Source organism: Leucopleurus acutus (genome assembly GCF_964270905.1).
Source record: "Leucopleurus acutus genome assembly, chromosome: 15".
Lineage (NCBI taxonomy): Eukaryota > Metazoa > Chordata > Mammalia > Artiodactyla > Delphinidae > Leucopleurus > Leucopleurus acutus.
The window spans coordinates 81,911,568-81,927,881 of NC_139157.1; the positions used below are offsets into that span (position 1 = coordinate 81,911,568).

General features: G+C 41.9%; 1 protein-coding gene across 3 annotated transcripts in view; it reads right to left on the minus strand.

Annotated features, from left to right (window-relative positions):
* The window catches only part of FAM135A (family with sequence similarity 135 member A), a 121,582-nt gene that overhangs the window by 63,123 nt on the left and 42,145 nt on the right, over positions 1-16,314 (minus strand). For all 3 annotated transcript variants that reach the window (XM_082855775.1, XM_082855774.1, XM_082855776.1), the window contains exons 5-6: positions 1,199-1,338; positions 1,015-1,085 (exon numbers count right to left, since the gene is read on the minus strand). In XM_082855775.1, the coding sequence (XP_082711901.1) occupies positions 1,015-1,085; positions 1,199-1,338 (211 nt within the window). The remainder of the gene's footprint in view (positions 1-1,014; positions 1,086-1,198; positions 1,339-16,314) is intronic.

Genomic DNA, 16,314 nt, shown 5'->3' on the forward strand with positions numbered 1-16,314 from the left:
ATTAAGTGTTGCTCAAAAATAAGCAGGTATCAATAATTGGTATATATTTTATTACAGATATTTAATCTGTCATTAGATTTACACATACAAAAATTGAAACAATGCCATGAAAATATGTCCAAATATATATCTATTTTTAACCAATATGTACATTATAATTACCTACAGCTAATTAACTATTTACTCATTTCAGCTTACTCCACTTATAGAACTGACTTCTTTTAAAAAAGAACCCCTCAAGGAATTCCCTGCAATAAACAAGTATCACAGAGGGGCAGTAGCCACCACGTAAAAAATTCTTATTCCTCCAGGTAGTAAAGACGACATCTCACAAGCAGACCTCTGAGAAATGTAACTGCTTAGACATTTATCCCACATGTAGTCTGAATTTATATACAATTTTCAAGAAGTATTTCTACAGGTACATTTGAAATGAAAAACAACTCCACGAAAGTAAAATAGTAAAATGGATCTCTGATTCTTGTTTTAAATGAATACAAGCACAGTTTGTCCCTAAAATGTATGACTGTATGTCCGGATGTGTGGACAAGTTCAGGGTAGCCAGTCCTACAACTTCTTCATGGACTCTGGAAACAACTGTTAAGTCTAAGAGTCATCAGTCTTGATAACTCTGAATATCAAGAGAGTCCCACCTGAAGGTGGCATCACTCATGCCACCAAGAAAGATAAGCCAGTGATGCAGTGGAATAGAGCTCGGTTGTGTTTAAATGCCTCAAGGCAGTGGTATTGTATCAACTGTGCAATTTCTAGAGTCTAGGAAATTGTTTCATGTTTCTTCAAGTCGTCTGACTTTGCTACCTGGAGCTCATGGAATCAGCATGTGCACAAAAAAGTAGGCCTAACCATTCCCATGAGACTCTCCCAGAAGGGAGAAGGGGTCCAAAATAAAGAAGGGGGTAGGCTGGGTTCTAAGAAGAAAATGGGGACTCTAATACAGATAGATAACAGTCATGAGTAACTTACGATTTTTAATTGTTTGATTAGCCTACTTACGAATAATCTCCATCTGTGAAGTGCAGATCCAAGGATAACAGAAAATTCATTTCCTCAAGGGTTTCTTCAATCTGAAGAGAAATTATACTATGAGCTGCCTTTTGAATATTTTATAGAAAGTTAGAAATATGCCTTGAGGCTTTACAAAAACTATTTATCTAAATATATATGAAGAAATGTTTACCTTTTTTTCATCCAACAACATTTTAACTTTGAAGATCATGACATCGTTTAAAACAACTTCCTCATTTTTATATAGAATTTGAAATGTTTTACTGCAAATCAGAGAATCATGAACTGAAGCTGGAAAGGCTAAAGTCATACCTAAAACAGATAAGATATGTAACTGACAGGTAAAAGGAAAAATACAATACAATTTTACTTTACCATACATTTGATTATATTACTCCAATGCCATGATTTTATATAGCAGTATTAGAACATTTCTGAAAGTTTATTAATTACTATGATACAAAATGAATAAATATGGCTTCCCTGGTGGTGCAGGGGTTAAGAATCTGCCTGCCAATGCGGGAGACACAGGTTTGAGCCCTGGTCTGGGAAGATCCCACATGCCGCGGAGCAACTAAGCCCGTGTGCCACAACTACTGAGCCTGTGCTCTAGAGTCTGTGAGGCACAACTACTGAGCCTGTGTGCCACAACTACTGAAGCCTGAGCGCCTAGAGCCCATGCTCCGTAACAAGAGAAGCCGCTGCAGTGAGAAGCCCGTGCACCGCAATGAAGAGCAGCCTCCGCTCGCTGCAATGAGAGAAAAGCCCGCACGCAGCAACAAAGACCCAATGCAGCCAAAAGTAAATAAGCAAATAAATTTTTAAAATATTTGTTTAAAAAAATGAGTAAATAAGTACCTTATAACCATTACAGAACTCTTATACAACTTAATCTGAGAAGGTAAATGAGAAATCTCAAGGTAGATATTTTAAGACTGAACAATTGATCTGTATACCACAGAAGAAAGCAATTTAGTTTTCCATAGCTGCCTAGTGAAGAATCTGGTTGGCTTTTGTCCTGCTTCCTGGGAAGTAAACTAAACTCTAAACTCTTGGAATAAAGAATTTGGTTGGCTTTTGTCCCTAATTCCTGAGAGTTAGCCTCTAAATCCTTAGAATTTCCCAATGACAGGAGTGTCTCTGTTATTCATGGTGGCCCAGACAGTTTACGGTAAGGAGATGACTCAGGACGGGGGCTGGCCACACCAGTGAGATCAACCATGTGATTGGAAATTTGGGGTTTTGAGCCACATGCTGTAAGCCCAACCTTCAGGGCAGGGAAGGGAGCTGGAGACTGAGCCATGTGGGTGATGATTCAATCAACCACGGCTATGTAATGAAACACCAATAAAAACTCTGGACACTGAGGCTTGGGGTGGCTTCTCTGGTTGGTGATACTCTCTACATTGTCATACATAGATTTTTCTGGGTGGGTAATGCATCCTGACCCCTTGGGGGGATGACAATGGACTTCACAAATCTGGGACCCCCCCAGACCTGGCGCTGTGCACCTGTTCTTTTGGATGGCTCTGATTTGTATCCCTTTGCTATAACAAAACTTTAATAATAAGCAGAGTGCTTTCCCGAGTTCTGTGAGTTGTTCTCGTGAATTACTGAACCTGAGCGGGTAATTAGTAACTCCCAGTTTGTAGCCATGTGATCAGAAGCAAGGGTAGCCTATGGATCCTCAAGCTGCAGCTGGTATCTGAGGTGAGAGCAGTATCACGGACAACTGTGTCCTTTACCTGCAAAGTGTGGTCCACCTCTGGGCTGTTGGGTGTCAGGTCATCCCAACAGCCCACTTGCTGTCTTATTACTCAATCCTCCAGAAATAACACGATGGGAAAGAACCTGGAGATGTTTAATCTAGAGACTATGCACAGTGGGCATCTCCGTGGGCAGGGAGCCCAGAGTGAGATTCCAGAGTCCACCTGGTGTAAGGTGGGTGTCCCTGCTGGGGTGGCCTGAGGTCTGAGCCTGTGCAGGTGCTGAGGGCAATCCAGGTAGAACAAGGTACTGGGAGCCCAAGAAAGATGAGGGGGCAACTGCATGGGAGGGGACCTACGACTGTGGGGGAGGAGGGGGTCCTGGCAGAGGGGCAGCCTGGTACAGGGTGCCGGAGTCCCAAAAGGAGGAGAGAAACCTCTCTCGGGGGGTGAAGGTGGGTGTGGGCAGAAGCCCGATACACTGCAATGGAGCCCAAGTGAGGGGAGGAGAATGTTCCTGCAGGAGGAGCTCCTGGCAGGAGGGCTGAGCAAGTCCGGGTGGGGTGAGGAGGGTGTCGCACAGGGACGTGGGCTGCAGGAGGTGCTGAAGCCCGAGAGGTGGGTGGATGCATCGTGAGGGAGGGAGGCACTGACAGGAGCTGGTTATGGAAGGGGCTGATCAAGTGAGAAAACACACCAAGGGTCAGGAGAGCCAGGTGCCCTACTGAGACCTTTCAGGGAAAGAAGGTCCACAGATGCAAAGGAGATAAAACGAATCCTGCGGTTTTGGACTAAACTGGACTAAAAGTAGAAATACTCATGTGAACTCGTGCTTTTACTACATGTTTAGATAAGGAAAAACAGGTGTAAAAACAGATGTAAATACATTTACATGAATACATGTAAATGTCTTCGTGTATGGGTAAATATATATGTACATACATGTACTCACGAGCTCTGTCCACTCACAGGGCCTGAGAACACAGCCCCCAGTACTGGTTTCTAATACAATTCTCCACGAAGAAGAACCAAGGCTTTGCAGAAATGGTTGAGTCCAGAGCTGGGGCACACACAGGACAAGATCCATCTGGACCATCTTTTCATACCAGAAAGCAAGTAAGTGCTAGGAGAATGAGGGGGCACGTCAAAAGGGCAGAGAAGCCAGCTTGAAGACGTTTCCCTGGTCACAGCGGGGATAAACTGAGCGTCAAAGTAAATGATGACAGAAATGGATTAACATGCACTGAATAATAGAGAAATTCATAAATCCACACTGATATAAATACATACATACACACCAGAAGTTTGAAGGGAAAAAGAGTGACTTTACAGTGAAGTCTGACAGAGACTTAAATGATACAAGTTAACATCACATTAATGGGACACACAGAAGTCATGTGTCACCTAGTGAGATACATGAGATGAGAACAGCACTGCTCCTGAGATAGTCCTGTCTGTCACACACCGTGAGGAAATCACAGACCAATGAGAACTGAAGGACATTCTACAAATTACCAGGGTTCCAGTCTTCAAAGGCGTTATGGTCATGAGACTCAAGGACAGACCGAGGAACTACTCCAGAACGAAGGAGACTGAAGAGGCACAGCACTTATTACGAGGCATGATTCTGAACTGGATCATTTGCTGCAAAGGACTTTATGGGGAAAACTAGCAAAACTTCAGTGGGTCTGAGGATAAAGTGGCAGTAATGTATCAATGTTAGCTTTCTAATTTCATGATTTCATTGGGTTATGTAGGACAATACTCTTGTTTGGAGGAAATACCCACTAAAGTGTTTGAGGATAATGGAGCACCGTGTTGGCAAATTACTCTTAAACAGTCCAGGAAGAAAGTTCTTTGTATCGTACTTACAACTTTTCCCTTCATGCATATATGAAGGGAAATCAAGTATCAGAAACTTAACTTCTGTAACTTACAGAGAAGAGGAAGAAATTTTCCTCAATGGAAAGTAAATTTTTTAACGCGCCCAGGTAATGCAAAGTCAGAATCTGCCACCTCAGAGAGCACCGGTGAGGCTCCAGCTCTTCTGCATTCCTCCTCCCGCCCGGCCTGCAGCTCCTGCGCTGCCCGCCAGTGCTTGCAGACAGCCTCTGTGTCTCCTCTCTATGGCCACCTCCACTGCCTCTGAATGCCACGTCGCCACACAGCACCACTTGGCACTTTGCTCCTGTCTGCAGTCCCTACAAAGCCCTGGAAGCCCTTACTTCTTGAAGGCTGTATCTCTTAACTCAAGGTTAACTTCCTCCCGAATGACTGCAGCCATCACTGTGGGTGAGAAACCTCCCCGATGCCTTCCCTCCTGACCCTCAGGGCTCTCGCCTTGCAGCCCTCCTGGCTCCCACTCCTGCCTCGAACCCTGGACCTTTACGTGGCCAATGACTGCGATCCCTGTGTAACTTAAATTCCAATCGACACCCCCTCACACGCCCGCCTTTCTCTCCAGCCCACTCCCTCTAAGGCCAGCAGCTCAACAACCCTCTGACCCCGCGGGATGCTACTCCTCTTCATCGCCCCCTGCTTCCCCTCAAGTGCCCACTTCCCTCCTGACCCACCTTAACCTCCATGGTTCACATTGTCACTCACCCTTGCACACGTCCTGTTAAGGACACACATACTACTCTTGCTCTGTCATCTTTGCCCGCAGAAATCTCAACCTTTGTAAACCTAACTCTCTGCCTAACCCACACTTGTATCCATGAGGTGAATGGAGCTGGGAAGAACACACAGCTCTTCTGACGGACCGGACTTCGAATCCACGATCACTAAGCTTGAACAGGCCTTCAGTGCTGCCGAGCAATCACACTAGGTTTGCTGAATCCATTCCCTCCCCACATTCCTAGATCACTGTTTCATAGGATATTTTCTCTGCTCAAACCTAGCCTTCAGCCTCAACTGAGCAGTTTGGCTCTTATTTCAAAAGAAGATAAAATAACCAGGTTACTTGGCTCCTTGAACGTCTCACTCTCCTGCTTTGCCCCCACCGCACAGGCCACGCCCTTGTAATCATTTTCTTTGCTGTGGTTTTCTTATTCAAGAAGAAGCATAGCATAGTGGGGGTTTTTTGTTTTTAAATTTATTTTCTTTATTTTTGGCTGCACTGGGTCTTTGTTGCTGCGCACGGGCTTTCTCTAGTTGTGGCGAGCGGGGGCTACTCTTCGTTCTGGTGTGCAGGCTTCTCTTTGTGGTGGCTTCTCTTGTTGTGGAGCATGGGCTCTAGGCACACGGACTTCAGTAGTTGGGGCACATGGGCTTAGTAGTTGTGGCTCGCGGGCTCTAGGTGCACGGGCTTCAGTAGTTGTGGAGCACAGGCTTAGTTACTCCGTGGCATGTGGGATCTTCCCAGACCAGGGCTCGAACCCGTGTCCCTTGCATTGGCAGGTGGATTCTTAACTACTGAGCCACCAGGGAAGCCCAGCATAGTGGTTAAGGACAGATTCTGGTTGAAATTCAGGCTCTGCCACTTATTAGCCCGAATTCAATCTTTTTGTGTTTTTTTTTAAACAGGGTCACAGATTTATTTATTTATTTTTGTCTGCATTGCGTCTTCGTTGCTGCGTGCAGGCTTTCTCTAGTTGCAGCGAGCGGGGGCTACTCTTCGCTGTGGTGTGCATGCTTCTCATTGCGGTGGCTTCTCTTGTTGCAGAGCACGAGCTCTAGGTGCGTGGGCTCAGTAGTTGTGGCTTGCAGGCTCTAGAGCACAGGCTCAGTAGTTGTGGCACATGGGCTTAGTTGCTCCGCGGCATGTGGGATCTTCCTGGACCAGGGCTCGAACCCGTGTCCCCTGCGTTGGCAGGCGGATTCTTAACCACTGTGCCACCAGGGAAACCCCCAAATTCAATCTTTATTAACCTTCCTGTTTTCTATGCCCCACGTCCAGTCCTTAGCAAATCCCGTTAGCTCTACCTACAAACTACGCATATCCAGTATTTACTGACTGAGAGTGATAGAAATGCTCTAACAGAAACAAAGAACACTGCAGTTAGGAGTTCCCAAAACAGGATTCTAAACCACATGATAAGAAATTGTACACAAAACAAATTATCCTAAATTGCTTTGCAACAACAATAATTAACCTGCTGTGAGAGTCACCTATGCCCTCAATTAACATCAATATTTAAAGCTTTTAAGTAGATGTACCAATGACTTAAAGAAAATAAACTTATCAAGTTTTATTCTCAAACCAGAAGCCAAGGGCAAAAGCTGTGCAAGTTCCTCCAGTCGTTCATTCACCCATCCAGTCAACAAATATTTACTGAATAGCTATGACAACAGCTATATTATAACAGATAGTCTATAAATAGGCACATAATAGACACTTTCTAGGTGTTAGAGATAAAGAGTAAAATTAAAGAGATAAAAATCTCTGACCTTTTGGAGCTTATATACCAGTGGGAAGGGTGATAGAGAATAAAGACAGTAAATAAGAAAAATGATACAGTACGTCTGAAGGTAATAAGTGCTATGCAGAAAGATAAAGAGAGGAAAGAGGGTGAGAAGGATAGCGGTTTTAAATAGAAAAGTCAGGCAATGCTTCATTGAGAAGGGGACCTCTCAGCAAGGACCAGATCCCCACGTCCTCTCCCTGCTACAGGCCTCCTTCACCTGAGGAGTCTGGAGGTTTGTTCCCCAGAGATGACAGAACAGAGGTCCTCTGAACGGGAAGTCACCTGGCAAAGCTGAGAGCACGAAGGTATAAGCAGAAGCGTTCTGAACCCTGAACGCCGAGGTGCACAGAGCTCTTCCTCTACTGGGTTCCCAGAATGCTGGCAGTTAAAGGAGTCTTACTCTCCAGGAAGGAAACAGGCTAGAGTCTTCCCTGGCATTTCAAGAACTGTAAAGAGCGTAAGGTCTAACCCTATTTGCAAGCCAGTAAGCTAGCTGGCCACAGTGTCATGGATGCTGGCAAGAGGCACGAGACTCTGGGGTCAGAGTTTCAAGTTCACCTCAGTTGCCCTTGTTCTCACTCCCCCAAGTCACATGGGGTGACACAGGTGGATACCACGCATGCATAGGGTTTGGGTCACAGTTGAAGAACTCTAAGCTTAGGAAACCTTGATCTTTTTTAAGGAGGTATAAGAAAACCTGTCTAACCTTTGAACTGGAGGGAGACCGTATCTCTGTCATACTGGACAGTAAACAAATCCACCTTCTGCTCCAGACAGAGACACTACCTACACCTCCCAAAGCTCTTCACTACAGCAACATCCTTAAAAAGATGGTCTGGAACAAAAGCCTTTCAGTGTCCTTGCTCACTAGACGTACGGAAACTGAGAAACCATGGAGAGCTACTTTCAACAACATGTAGCGTAAAATCTCAGCTTCTTCACAGTTCCTGACAAGGGGAATCTGACCAGGCCAAACTATCTATAATAGATCTGTTATGTAAATCTATTTTATTAGGTAAGATCTCAGATACCAACTTCACAGATTCCTAGCAATCAGCTCACCAACATCACCCTAATGTGACACTCGAAGACACAAGTCCCACGAGTGCTCTCTGAACGTCCAATCAGCCTCCTTTCAGTAACGTGCAGATAACTGACGACTATCAGACACCTGAAGAAAGCTTCTAACATGCAAGTTAGAAACCAAAACAGAGAAAAAGCAACTTGTAGAGAGAAATAAAACTTAAAAATCTATCAGTATTGTTCTTAAAGAAAAAAAATCACATTCATGAAATAAGAAAATGTTGCTATAACTGGGGGTGGGGGTGGGGGAAGAATGGATTGGGAGTTTGCAATTAGCAGATGCAAACTAGTATATATAGGATAGATAAACAACAAGGTCCTACTATATAGCACAGGGAGCTATATTCAATATCCTGTGATATACCATAATGGAAAAGAATATAAAAAGAATGTATATATGTGTATAGCTGAGTCACTTTGCTGTACAGCAGAAATTAACACATTGTAAATCAACTATACTTCAATACAATAAATTTTTAAAAAGGAAAATGTTGCTATAACAAAGGAACAGTCATAGAACAAAAGAGCACTTGAATTTTAAAAGAAAAAATGGAATGAGACGGAGTGAGGAAAAGGAGGAGAGAGAGGAAGGAGAAAGAGAGATAGACCAAAAAAAGGGATAAAGAAAAGCAAAAAGCTCAAAAAAGCAGTTATGGCTGAAGAAATAACCTAATAAATACAGCAAAGAGGAATAAATGGAAAAAAAGGAGAGGAAAAAAACTAAAAATTAAGAGAACCAGTGAAGATGATCCATCATCTAAATGACAGAAGTTCCATAAAGAAAGAACAGAGAAGACAAATGGGAGAAAATGATTAACAAACTAAGAAAATTTCCCAGAACTGAAGTACATCTGCTTCCAGAGGAAAAGGCCCAATGAGTACTGAGAGACCAGAAGTACATCATCATGTGCCACTAGGGCAGCCAAAACAAAGAGAAGATTCTACAAGATTCTTGAAAGGGGAAAAGGATCACATATAAAGAACTAGCAACCAGAAAAGCTTTGAAACTCTCAACAGCAGGGCTGCAACCCAAAAGCCAATGGAGCAATATTCTCAAAATTCTGAAGGAAAGAGTTCCAACCTAGAATTCCATACTTAGCTAAACAAGTGTAAGAGCAGGATAAAGACATTTTTACACACTAAAGGTTCCAGAGATATTTATTTCCTACACCACTTTCCCCAACAAGATAATAGAGAATAGCCTCCACCAAAATGAGAGAGTAAACCAAGAGACAAAATAGGTGTTAGGAAACAAGATACAATGCACAAGGAAGGTACAGTGAATCCCTAGGAAGACAGGAAGGAAGGTTCCAAAGAGGTCCTCTGTCTTAGATACAGAGGTGACTGACCAAGATTGGATTAGTGTGCTCAACACACAGCTACACCGAGGTCTATCATCTGAAAGACCTGTGCTGCCATGGGGCCATTTTTTAACCTAAGAACAGATTAAAAGCTTGGCCAGATTCCTTTCAGCACTTGATTTGCTTGAGGGTGCACTAAGAAAGTTTCTGCCCTATAGCCTAGATCATATGAGGGCAGTCTTTTCCCCTCACAGAGGTTTTCTGCTTTGCCCTACTCCTAAGAGTTGAAGGAAGGAAAACTGAACGGTAAGTGTAGATGTAAACCAGCCTATTCCACACGTTGGCTATCTAATACTCCACCACGCTGCGACCTTGGCAGGAGCCCTGGATGTGTGAGTTCACACAATACTCCATCACACTACGACCTTGGCGGGAGCCCTGGATGTGTGAGTTCACACAATACTCCATCACACTACGACCTTGGCGGGAGCCCTGGGTGTGTGAGTTCACACAATACTCCATCACACTACGACCCTGGCAGGAGCCCTGGATGTGTGAACTCACAAAATATTCCATCACACTATGGCTTGGAAGTGTGGGTTCAAACAAGTCACTCCTGACCTTGCCCATTAACTCCCCTAAGGGATCCTGAAACGTTTCAGTGCACAGAAGCACACCATAACCCAGGGACTGCTCAGCTTTCTCATGGCAGCAGCTTTCCCCCACAGCTGAACTTGTGCTTGCTACTCAGTTTTTCCAAACTCAACCAGACACGTCCTTGGCATATACTCATAGGTAATGAAACTATAAGCAAAACTAAAGAATGATTAATACAAAAGTCAGGAGGATTACACAGGGCGCTTTTATGGTACTAATAATATTCTGTTTCTTAAATGAAGGGTTGGTACCTGGGAGTTTATTTTATCACTTAATAAAATAATGTTTTACATTATCTTCAAAAATGTCTGATACATTTCACAATAAAATTTTAAATGCTTATTACATTACCTATGTCATGCATTGTTCTAAGCTAAGTAGACCAGACCAAACCAAAACAAACCAAAAAACCACCTTCCCTGCCCTCATCTAATTCTGTAAATTCCATCTGCACTAAGTGTGACAGAGAAGGACAGAGTGCTGTAGCATCTCATAAGATGAGGGTGAACTACGTCTGCAGAGTCAGGAAAGGCTTTGGTGACAATACAGCATTTGAGTTGAAATACCATGAAAAAGTTAATCAAAAGAAGACGGAAGGGAGGAGAATTTCAGGAAAAAGGAGCAGAAACTTCTTGTTAGCAACTGCTAACAGCTATAGAAGAGGAAATCGACAGTAACACAATAATAGTGGGGGACGTTAACACCTCACTTACACCAATGGACAGATCAACCAAAATGAAAATAAATAAGGAAACAGAAGCCTTAAATGACACAATAGACCAGATAGATTGAATTGATATTTATAGGACATTCCATCCCAAAACAGCAGATTACACTTTCTTCTCAAGTGCGCACGGAACATTCTCCAGGATAGATCACACCTTGGGTCACAAATCAAACCTCAGTAAATTTAAGAAAATTGAAATCATATCAAGCATCTTTTCTGACCACAATGCTATGAGATTAGAAATGAATTACAGGGAAAAAACAAAAAACACAAACACATGGAGGCTAAACAATACGTTACTAAATAACCAAGTCATCACTGCAGAAATCAAAGAGGAAATCAAAAAATGCCTAGAGACAAATGACAATGAAAACACGACGATCCAAAACCTATGGAATGCAGCAAAAGCAGTTCTAAGAGGGAAGTTTATAGCTATACAAGCCTACCTCAAGGAACAAGAAAAATCTCAAATAAACAATCTAACCTTACACCTAAAGGAACTAGAGAAAGAAGAACAAACAAAACCCAAAATTAGCAGAAGGAAAGAAATCATAAAGATCAGAGCAGAAATAAATGAAATAGAAACAAAGAAAACAATAGCAAAGATCAATAAAACTAAAAGCTGGCTCTTTGAGAAGATAAACAAAATTGATAAACCATCAGCCAGACGCATCAAGAAAAAGAGGGAGAGGACTCAAATCAATAAAATTAGAAATGAAAAAGGAGAAGTTACAACAGACACCACAGAAATACAAAGCATCCTAAGAGACTACTACAAGCAACTCTATGCCAATTAAATGGACAACCTGGAAGAAATGGACACATTCTTAGAAAGGTATAACCTTCCAAGACTGAACCAGGAAGAAACAGAAAATATGCACAGACCAATCACAAATAATGAAATTTAAACTGTGATTAAAAATCTTCCAACAAAGTCCAGGACCAGATGGCTTCACAGGTGAATTCTGTCAAACATTTAGAGAAGAGCAGACACCCATCCTTCTCAAACTCTTCCATACAACTGGGGAGGAAGGAACACTCCCAACTCATTCTATGAGGCCACCATCACCCTGATACCAAAACCAGACAAAGATACTACAAAAAAAGAAAATTACAGACCAATATCACTGATGAATATAGATGCAAAAATCCTCAACAAAATACTAGCAAACAGAATGATCAACTGGGATTTATCTCAGGGATGCAAGAATTCTTTAGTATATTCAAATCAATCAATGTGATATACCATATTAACAAACTGAAGAATAAAAACCATATGATCATCTCAATAGATGCAGAAAAAGCTTTTGACAAAAGTCAACACCCATTTATGGTAAAAACTGTACAGAAAGTGGGCATAGAGGGAACCTACCTCAACATAATAAAGGCCATATATAACAAACCCACAGCAAATATAATTCTCAATGGTGAAAAACCGAAAGCATTTCCTCTAAGATCAGGAACAAGACAGGGATGTCTGCGCTCACCACTATTATTCAACATAGTTTTGGAAGTCCTAGCCACAGCAACCAGAGAAGAAAAAGAAATAAAAGGAATACAAATTGGAAAAGAAGAAGTAAAACTGTCACTGTTTGCAGATGACATGATACTATATATAGAGAATCCTAAAAATGCCACCAGAAAACTACTAGAGCTAATCAATGAATTTGGTAAAATTGCAGGATACAAAATTAATGCACAGAAATCTCTTTCATTCCTATACACTAATGATGAAAAATCTGAAAGAGAAATTTAGGAAACACTCCCATTTACCATTGCAACAAAAAGAATAAAATACCTAGGAAGAAACCTACCTAGGGAGGCAAAAGACCTGTATGCAGAAAACTATAAGACACTGATGAAAGAAATTAAAGATGATACCAACAGATGGAGAGATATACCATGTTCTTGGATTGGAAGAATCAATATTGTGAAAATGACTATACTACCCAAAGCAATCTACAGATTCAATGCAATCCCTATCAAATTACTAATGGTATTTTTTACGGAACTAGAACAAAAAATCTTAAAATTTGTCTGGAGACACAAAAGACCCAGAATAGCCAAAGCAGTCTTGAGGGAAAAAAAATGGAGCAGGAGGAAATCAGACTCCCTGACTTCAGGCTATACTACAAAGCTACAGTAATCAAGACAATATGGTACTGGCATAAAAGCAGAAACATAGATCAATGGAACAAGATAGAAAGCCCAGAGATAAACCCACGCACCTATGGTCAACTAATCTATGAAAAAGGAGGCAAGGGTATACAATGGAGAAAAGACAGTCTCTTCAATAAGTGTTGCTGGGAAAACTGGACAGCTACATGTAAAAGAATGAAATTAGAACACTCCCTAACACCATACACAAAAATAAACTCAAAATGGATTAGAGACCTAAATGTAAGACCGGACACTATAAAACTCTTAGAGGAAAACATAGGAAGAACACTCTTTGACATAAATCACAGCAAGATCTTTTTTGATCTACCTCCTAGAATAATGGAAATAAAAACAAAAATAAACAAATGGGACCTAATGAAACTTCAAAGCTTTTGCAAAGCAAAGGAAACCATAAACAAGACGAAAAGACAACCCTCAGAATGGGAGAAAATATTTGCAAATGAATCAACAGACAAAGGACTAATCTCCAAAATATATAAACAGATCATGCAGCTCAATATTAAAGAAACAAACAACACAATCAAAAAATGGGCAGAAGACCTAAATAGACAATTTTTCAAAGAAGACAGATAGATGGCCAAGAGTACATGAAAAGCTGCTCAGCATCACTAATTATTAGAGAAATGCAAATCAAAACTACAATGAGGGGCTTCCCTGGTGGCACAGTGGTTGAGAGTCCGCCTGCCGATGCAGGGGACACGGGTTCGTGCCCTGGTCTGGGAAGATCCCACATGCCGCGGACTGGCTAGGCCCGTGAGCCATGGCCGCTGAGCCTGCGCGTCCGGAGCCTGTGCTCCGCAACGGGAGAGGCCACAACAGTGAGAGGCTCGCGTACCGCAAAAAAAACCAAAACAACAACAACAACAAAACTACAATGAGGTATCACCTTACACCAGTTAGAATGGGCATCATCAGAAAATCTATAAACAACAAATGGTGGAGAGGGTGTGGAGAAAAGGGAACCTTCTTGCACTGCTGGTGGGAATGTGAATTGATACAGCCACTATGGAGAACAGTAGTATGGAGGTTGCTTAAAAAACTAAAAATAGAATTACCATATGATCCAGCAATCCCACTACTGGGCATATACCCAGAGAAAACCATAATTCAAAAAGACACATGCATCCCAATGTTCACTGCAGCACTACTTACAATAGCCAGGTCATGGAAGCAACGTTAATGTCCATTAACAGAAGAATGGATAAAGAAGATGTGGTACATATATATAATTATTACTCAGCCATAAAAAGGAAGGAAATTGGGTCATTTGTTGAGACGTGGATGGATCTAGAGACTGTCATACAGAGTGAAGTAAGTCAGAAATAGAAAAACAAATACTGTATATTAACGCATATATGTGGAACCTAGAACAATGGTACAGATGAACCGGTTTGCAGGGCAGAAGTTGAGACACAGATGTAGAGAACAGACGTATGGACACCAAGTGGGGAAAGCGGCGGGGTGGTGGTGGTGGTGGTGTGCTGAATTGGGAGATTGGGATTGACATGTATACACTGTGTGTATAAAATGGATGACTAATAAGAACATGCTGTATAAAAAAATAAATAAAATTAAATTAAAAAATTAAAAAAAAGAAACTTCATTTATTTCTTACTTCATATGGTATTAGGTACACGGTCAGCACTTGTGGAGAAATTGGAACTTGTGTGCACTGCTGGTGGGAATGTAAATGATGTAGCTACCATGGAAAGCAGTATGGAGGTTCCTCAAAAAATTAAAAGAAAACTACCATATGATCCAGCAATCCCACTTCTGGATATTTATACAAAAGATTTGAAAACAGGGTATTGAAGACATATATCTGCACTGTGCTGTTCATGGAAGCATAAATGTCCATCAGCGGATGAATGGATAAAGAAAATGCGATATAAGATGGAATATTTTCAGCCTTAAAAAAGAAGGAGGTGGGCTTCCCTGGTGGCGCAGTGGTTAAGAACCTGCCTGCCAATGCAGGGGACATGGGTTCGAGCCCTGGTCCGGGAAGATCCCACATGCCACGGAGCAACTAAGCCCATGAGCCACAGCTATTGAAGCCTGCATGCCTAGAGCCCGTGCTCTGCAACGAGAAGCCACCACAATGAGAAGCCCACACACAGCAAAGAAGAGTAGCCCCTGCTCACCGCAACTAGAGAAAGCCCACGCACAGCAACCGACCCAATGCAACCAAAAATAAATAATAAATAAATAAATTAATTTTTTTTTTAAAAAAGAGGGAAATCCTGTCATACGCTACCACATGGATGAACCATGAGGACTTATGCTAAGTGCAATAGGTCAGATGAATGCTGCGTGATTCTACCTACACAAGGGATCTCAAATCGGCACTCACGGAAGCGGTAAGTACAAGAGTGGTTGCTAGGGGCCAGGAGCTGGGGTAAATGAGGAGTCCTCGGTACACCATGTTCAACGTACAGAGTTTGTCAAACAACAATGTGCATACAGTTAGCAACACTTAACACTTAAAAGTTTGTTAAGAGGGGAAATTTCATGTTACGTGTTTTTTACCAAAAAAAAAAAAAAAAGTGCTTTACTCTGGAGTGTTAGTAACCCATGGCAATTTATTTAGAGAGAAGCCTTGAGGTTTTCGTCCTAAGGTTAACATTAATTTCCTGACATTCTGCACTTGGGCCTGGGGTGCCCAGCTGTCCTGATTACAGACCTTTAATTTATCCCTGTTTTCAGGCCCGCCTCTCACTTTCCTTCATCTGCTATTCCCATCTGCACGCTTGCAGGGAAAGTATCCCGAAAAGGTAGTTCAGCTCCTACTTCTGTTTTCTGTCTTTCAAAATTCACTGAAATATTTTTGTTATTCCTTCTTACACTCCTCCATTGCTATTACTGAGGAGTCTTGGAAACAAGAAGACCAAGACATATGTGTGTACTCAGTTTATTGTCTTGAGTCGGAAAGCCTCCCTGCTTTTTAACACTTATTTGATGATAACCTCCATCCATGAGGTTAGGAACCACATAAACATGTTTCATTGCTTTGATTTACGAGTGAGTACCATGTCTTACACATAATAGGCACTCAGCAAGTATCTATTGAAGAACTGAACTTCCATCTAACTTCTTAATTTAGTGCCATATTTCCTTGTTGAAATGACTCTATTTTCACTTTGCCTATCAGTCATCTGCTAACCCAAACACCAAACCTACACTTTGAGAGACTTGTGGTAGAGGCCTACAAATACTTCCATTAAGTCATG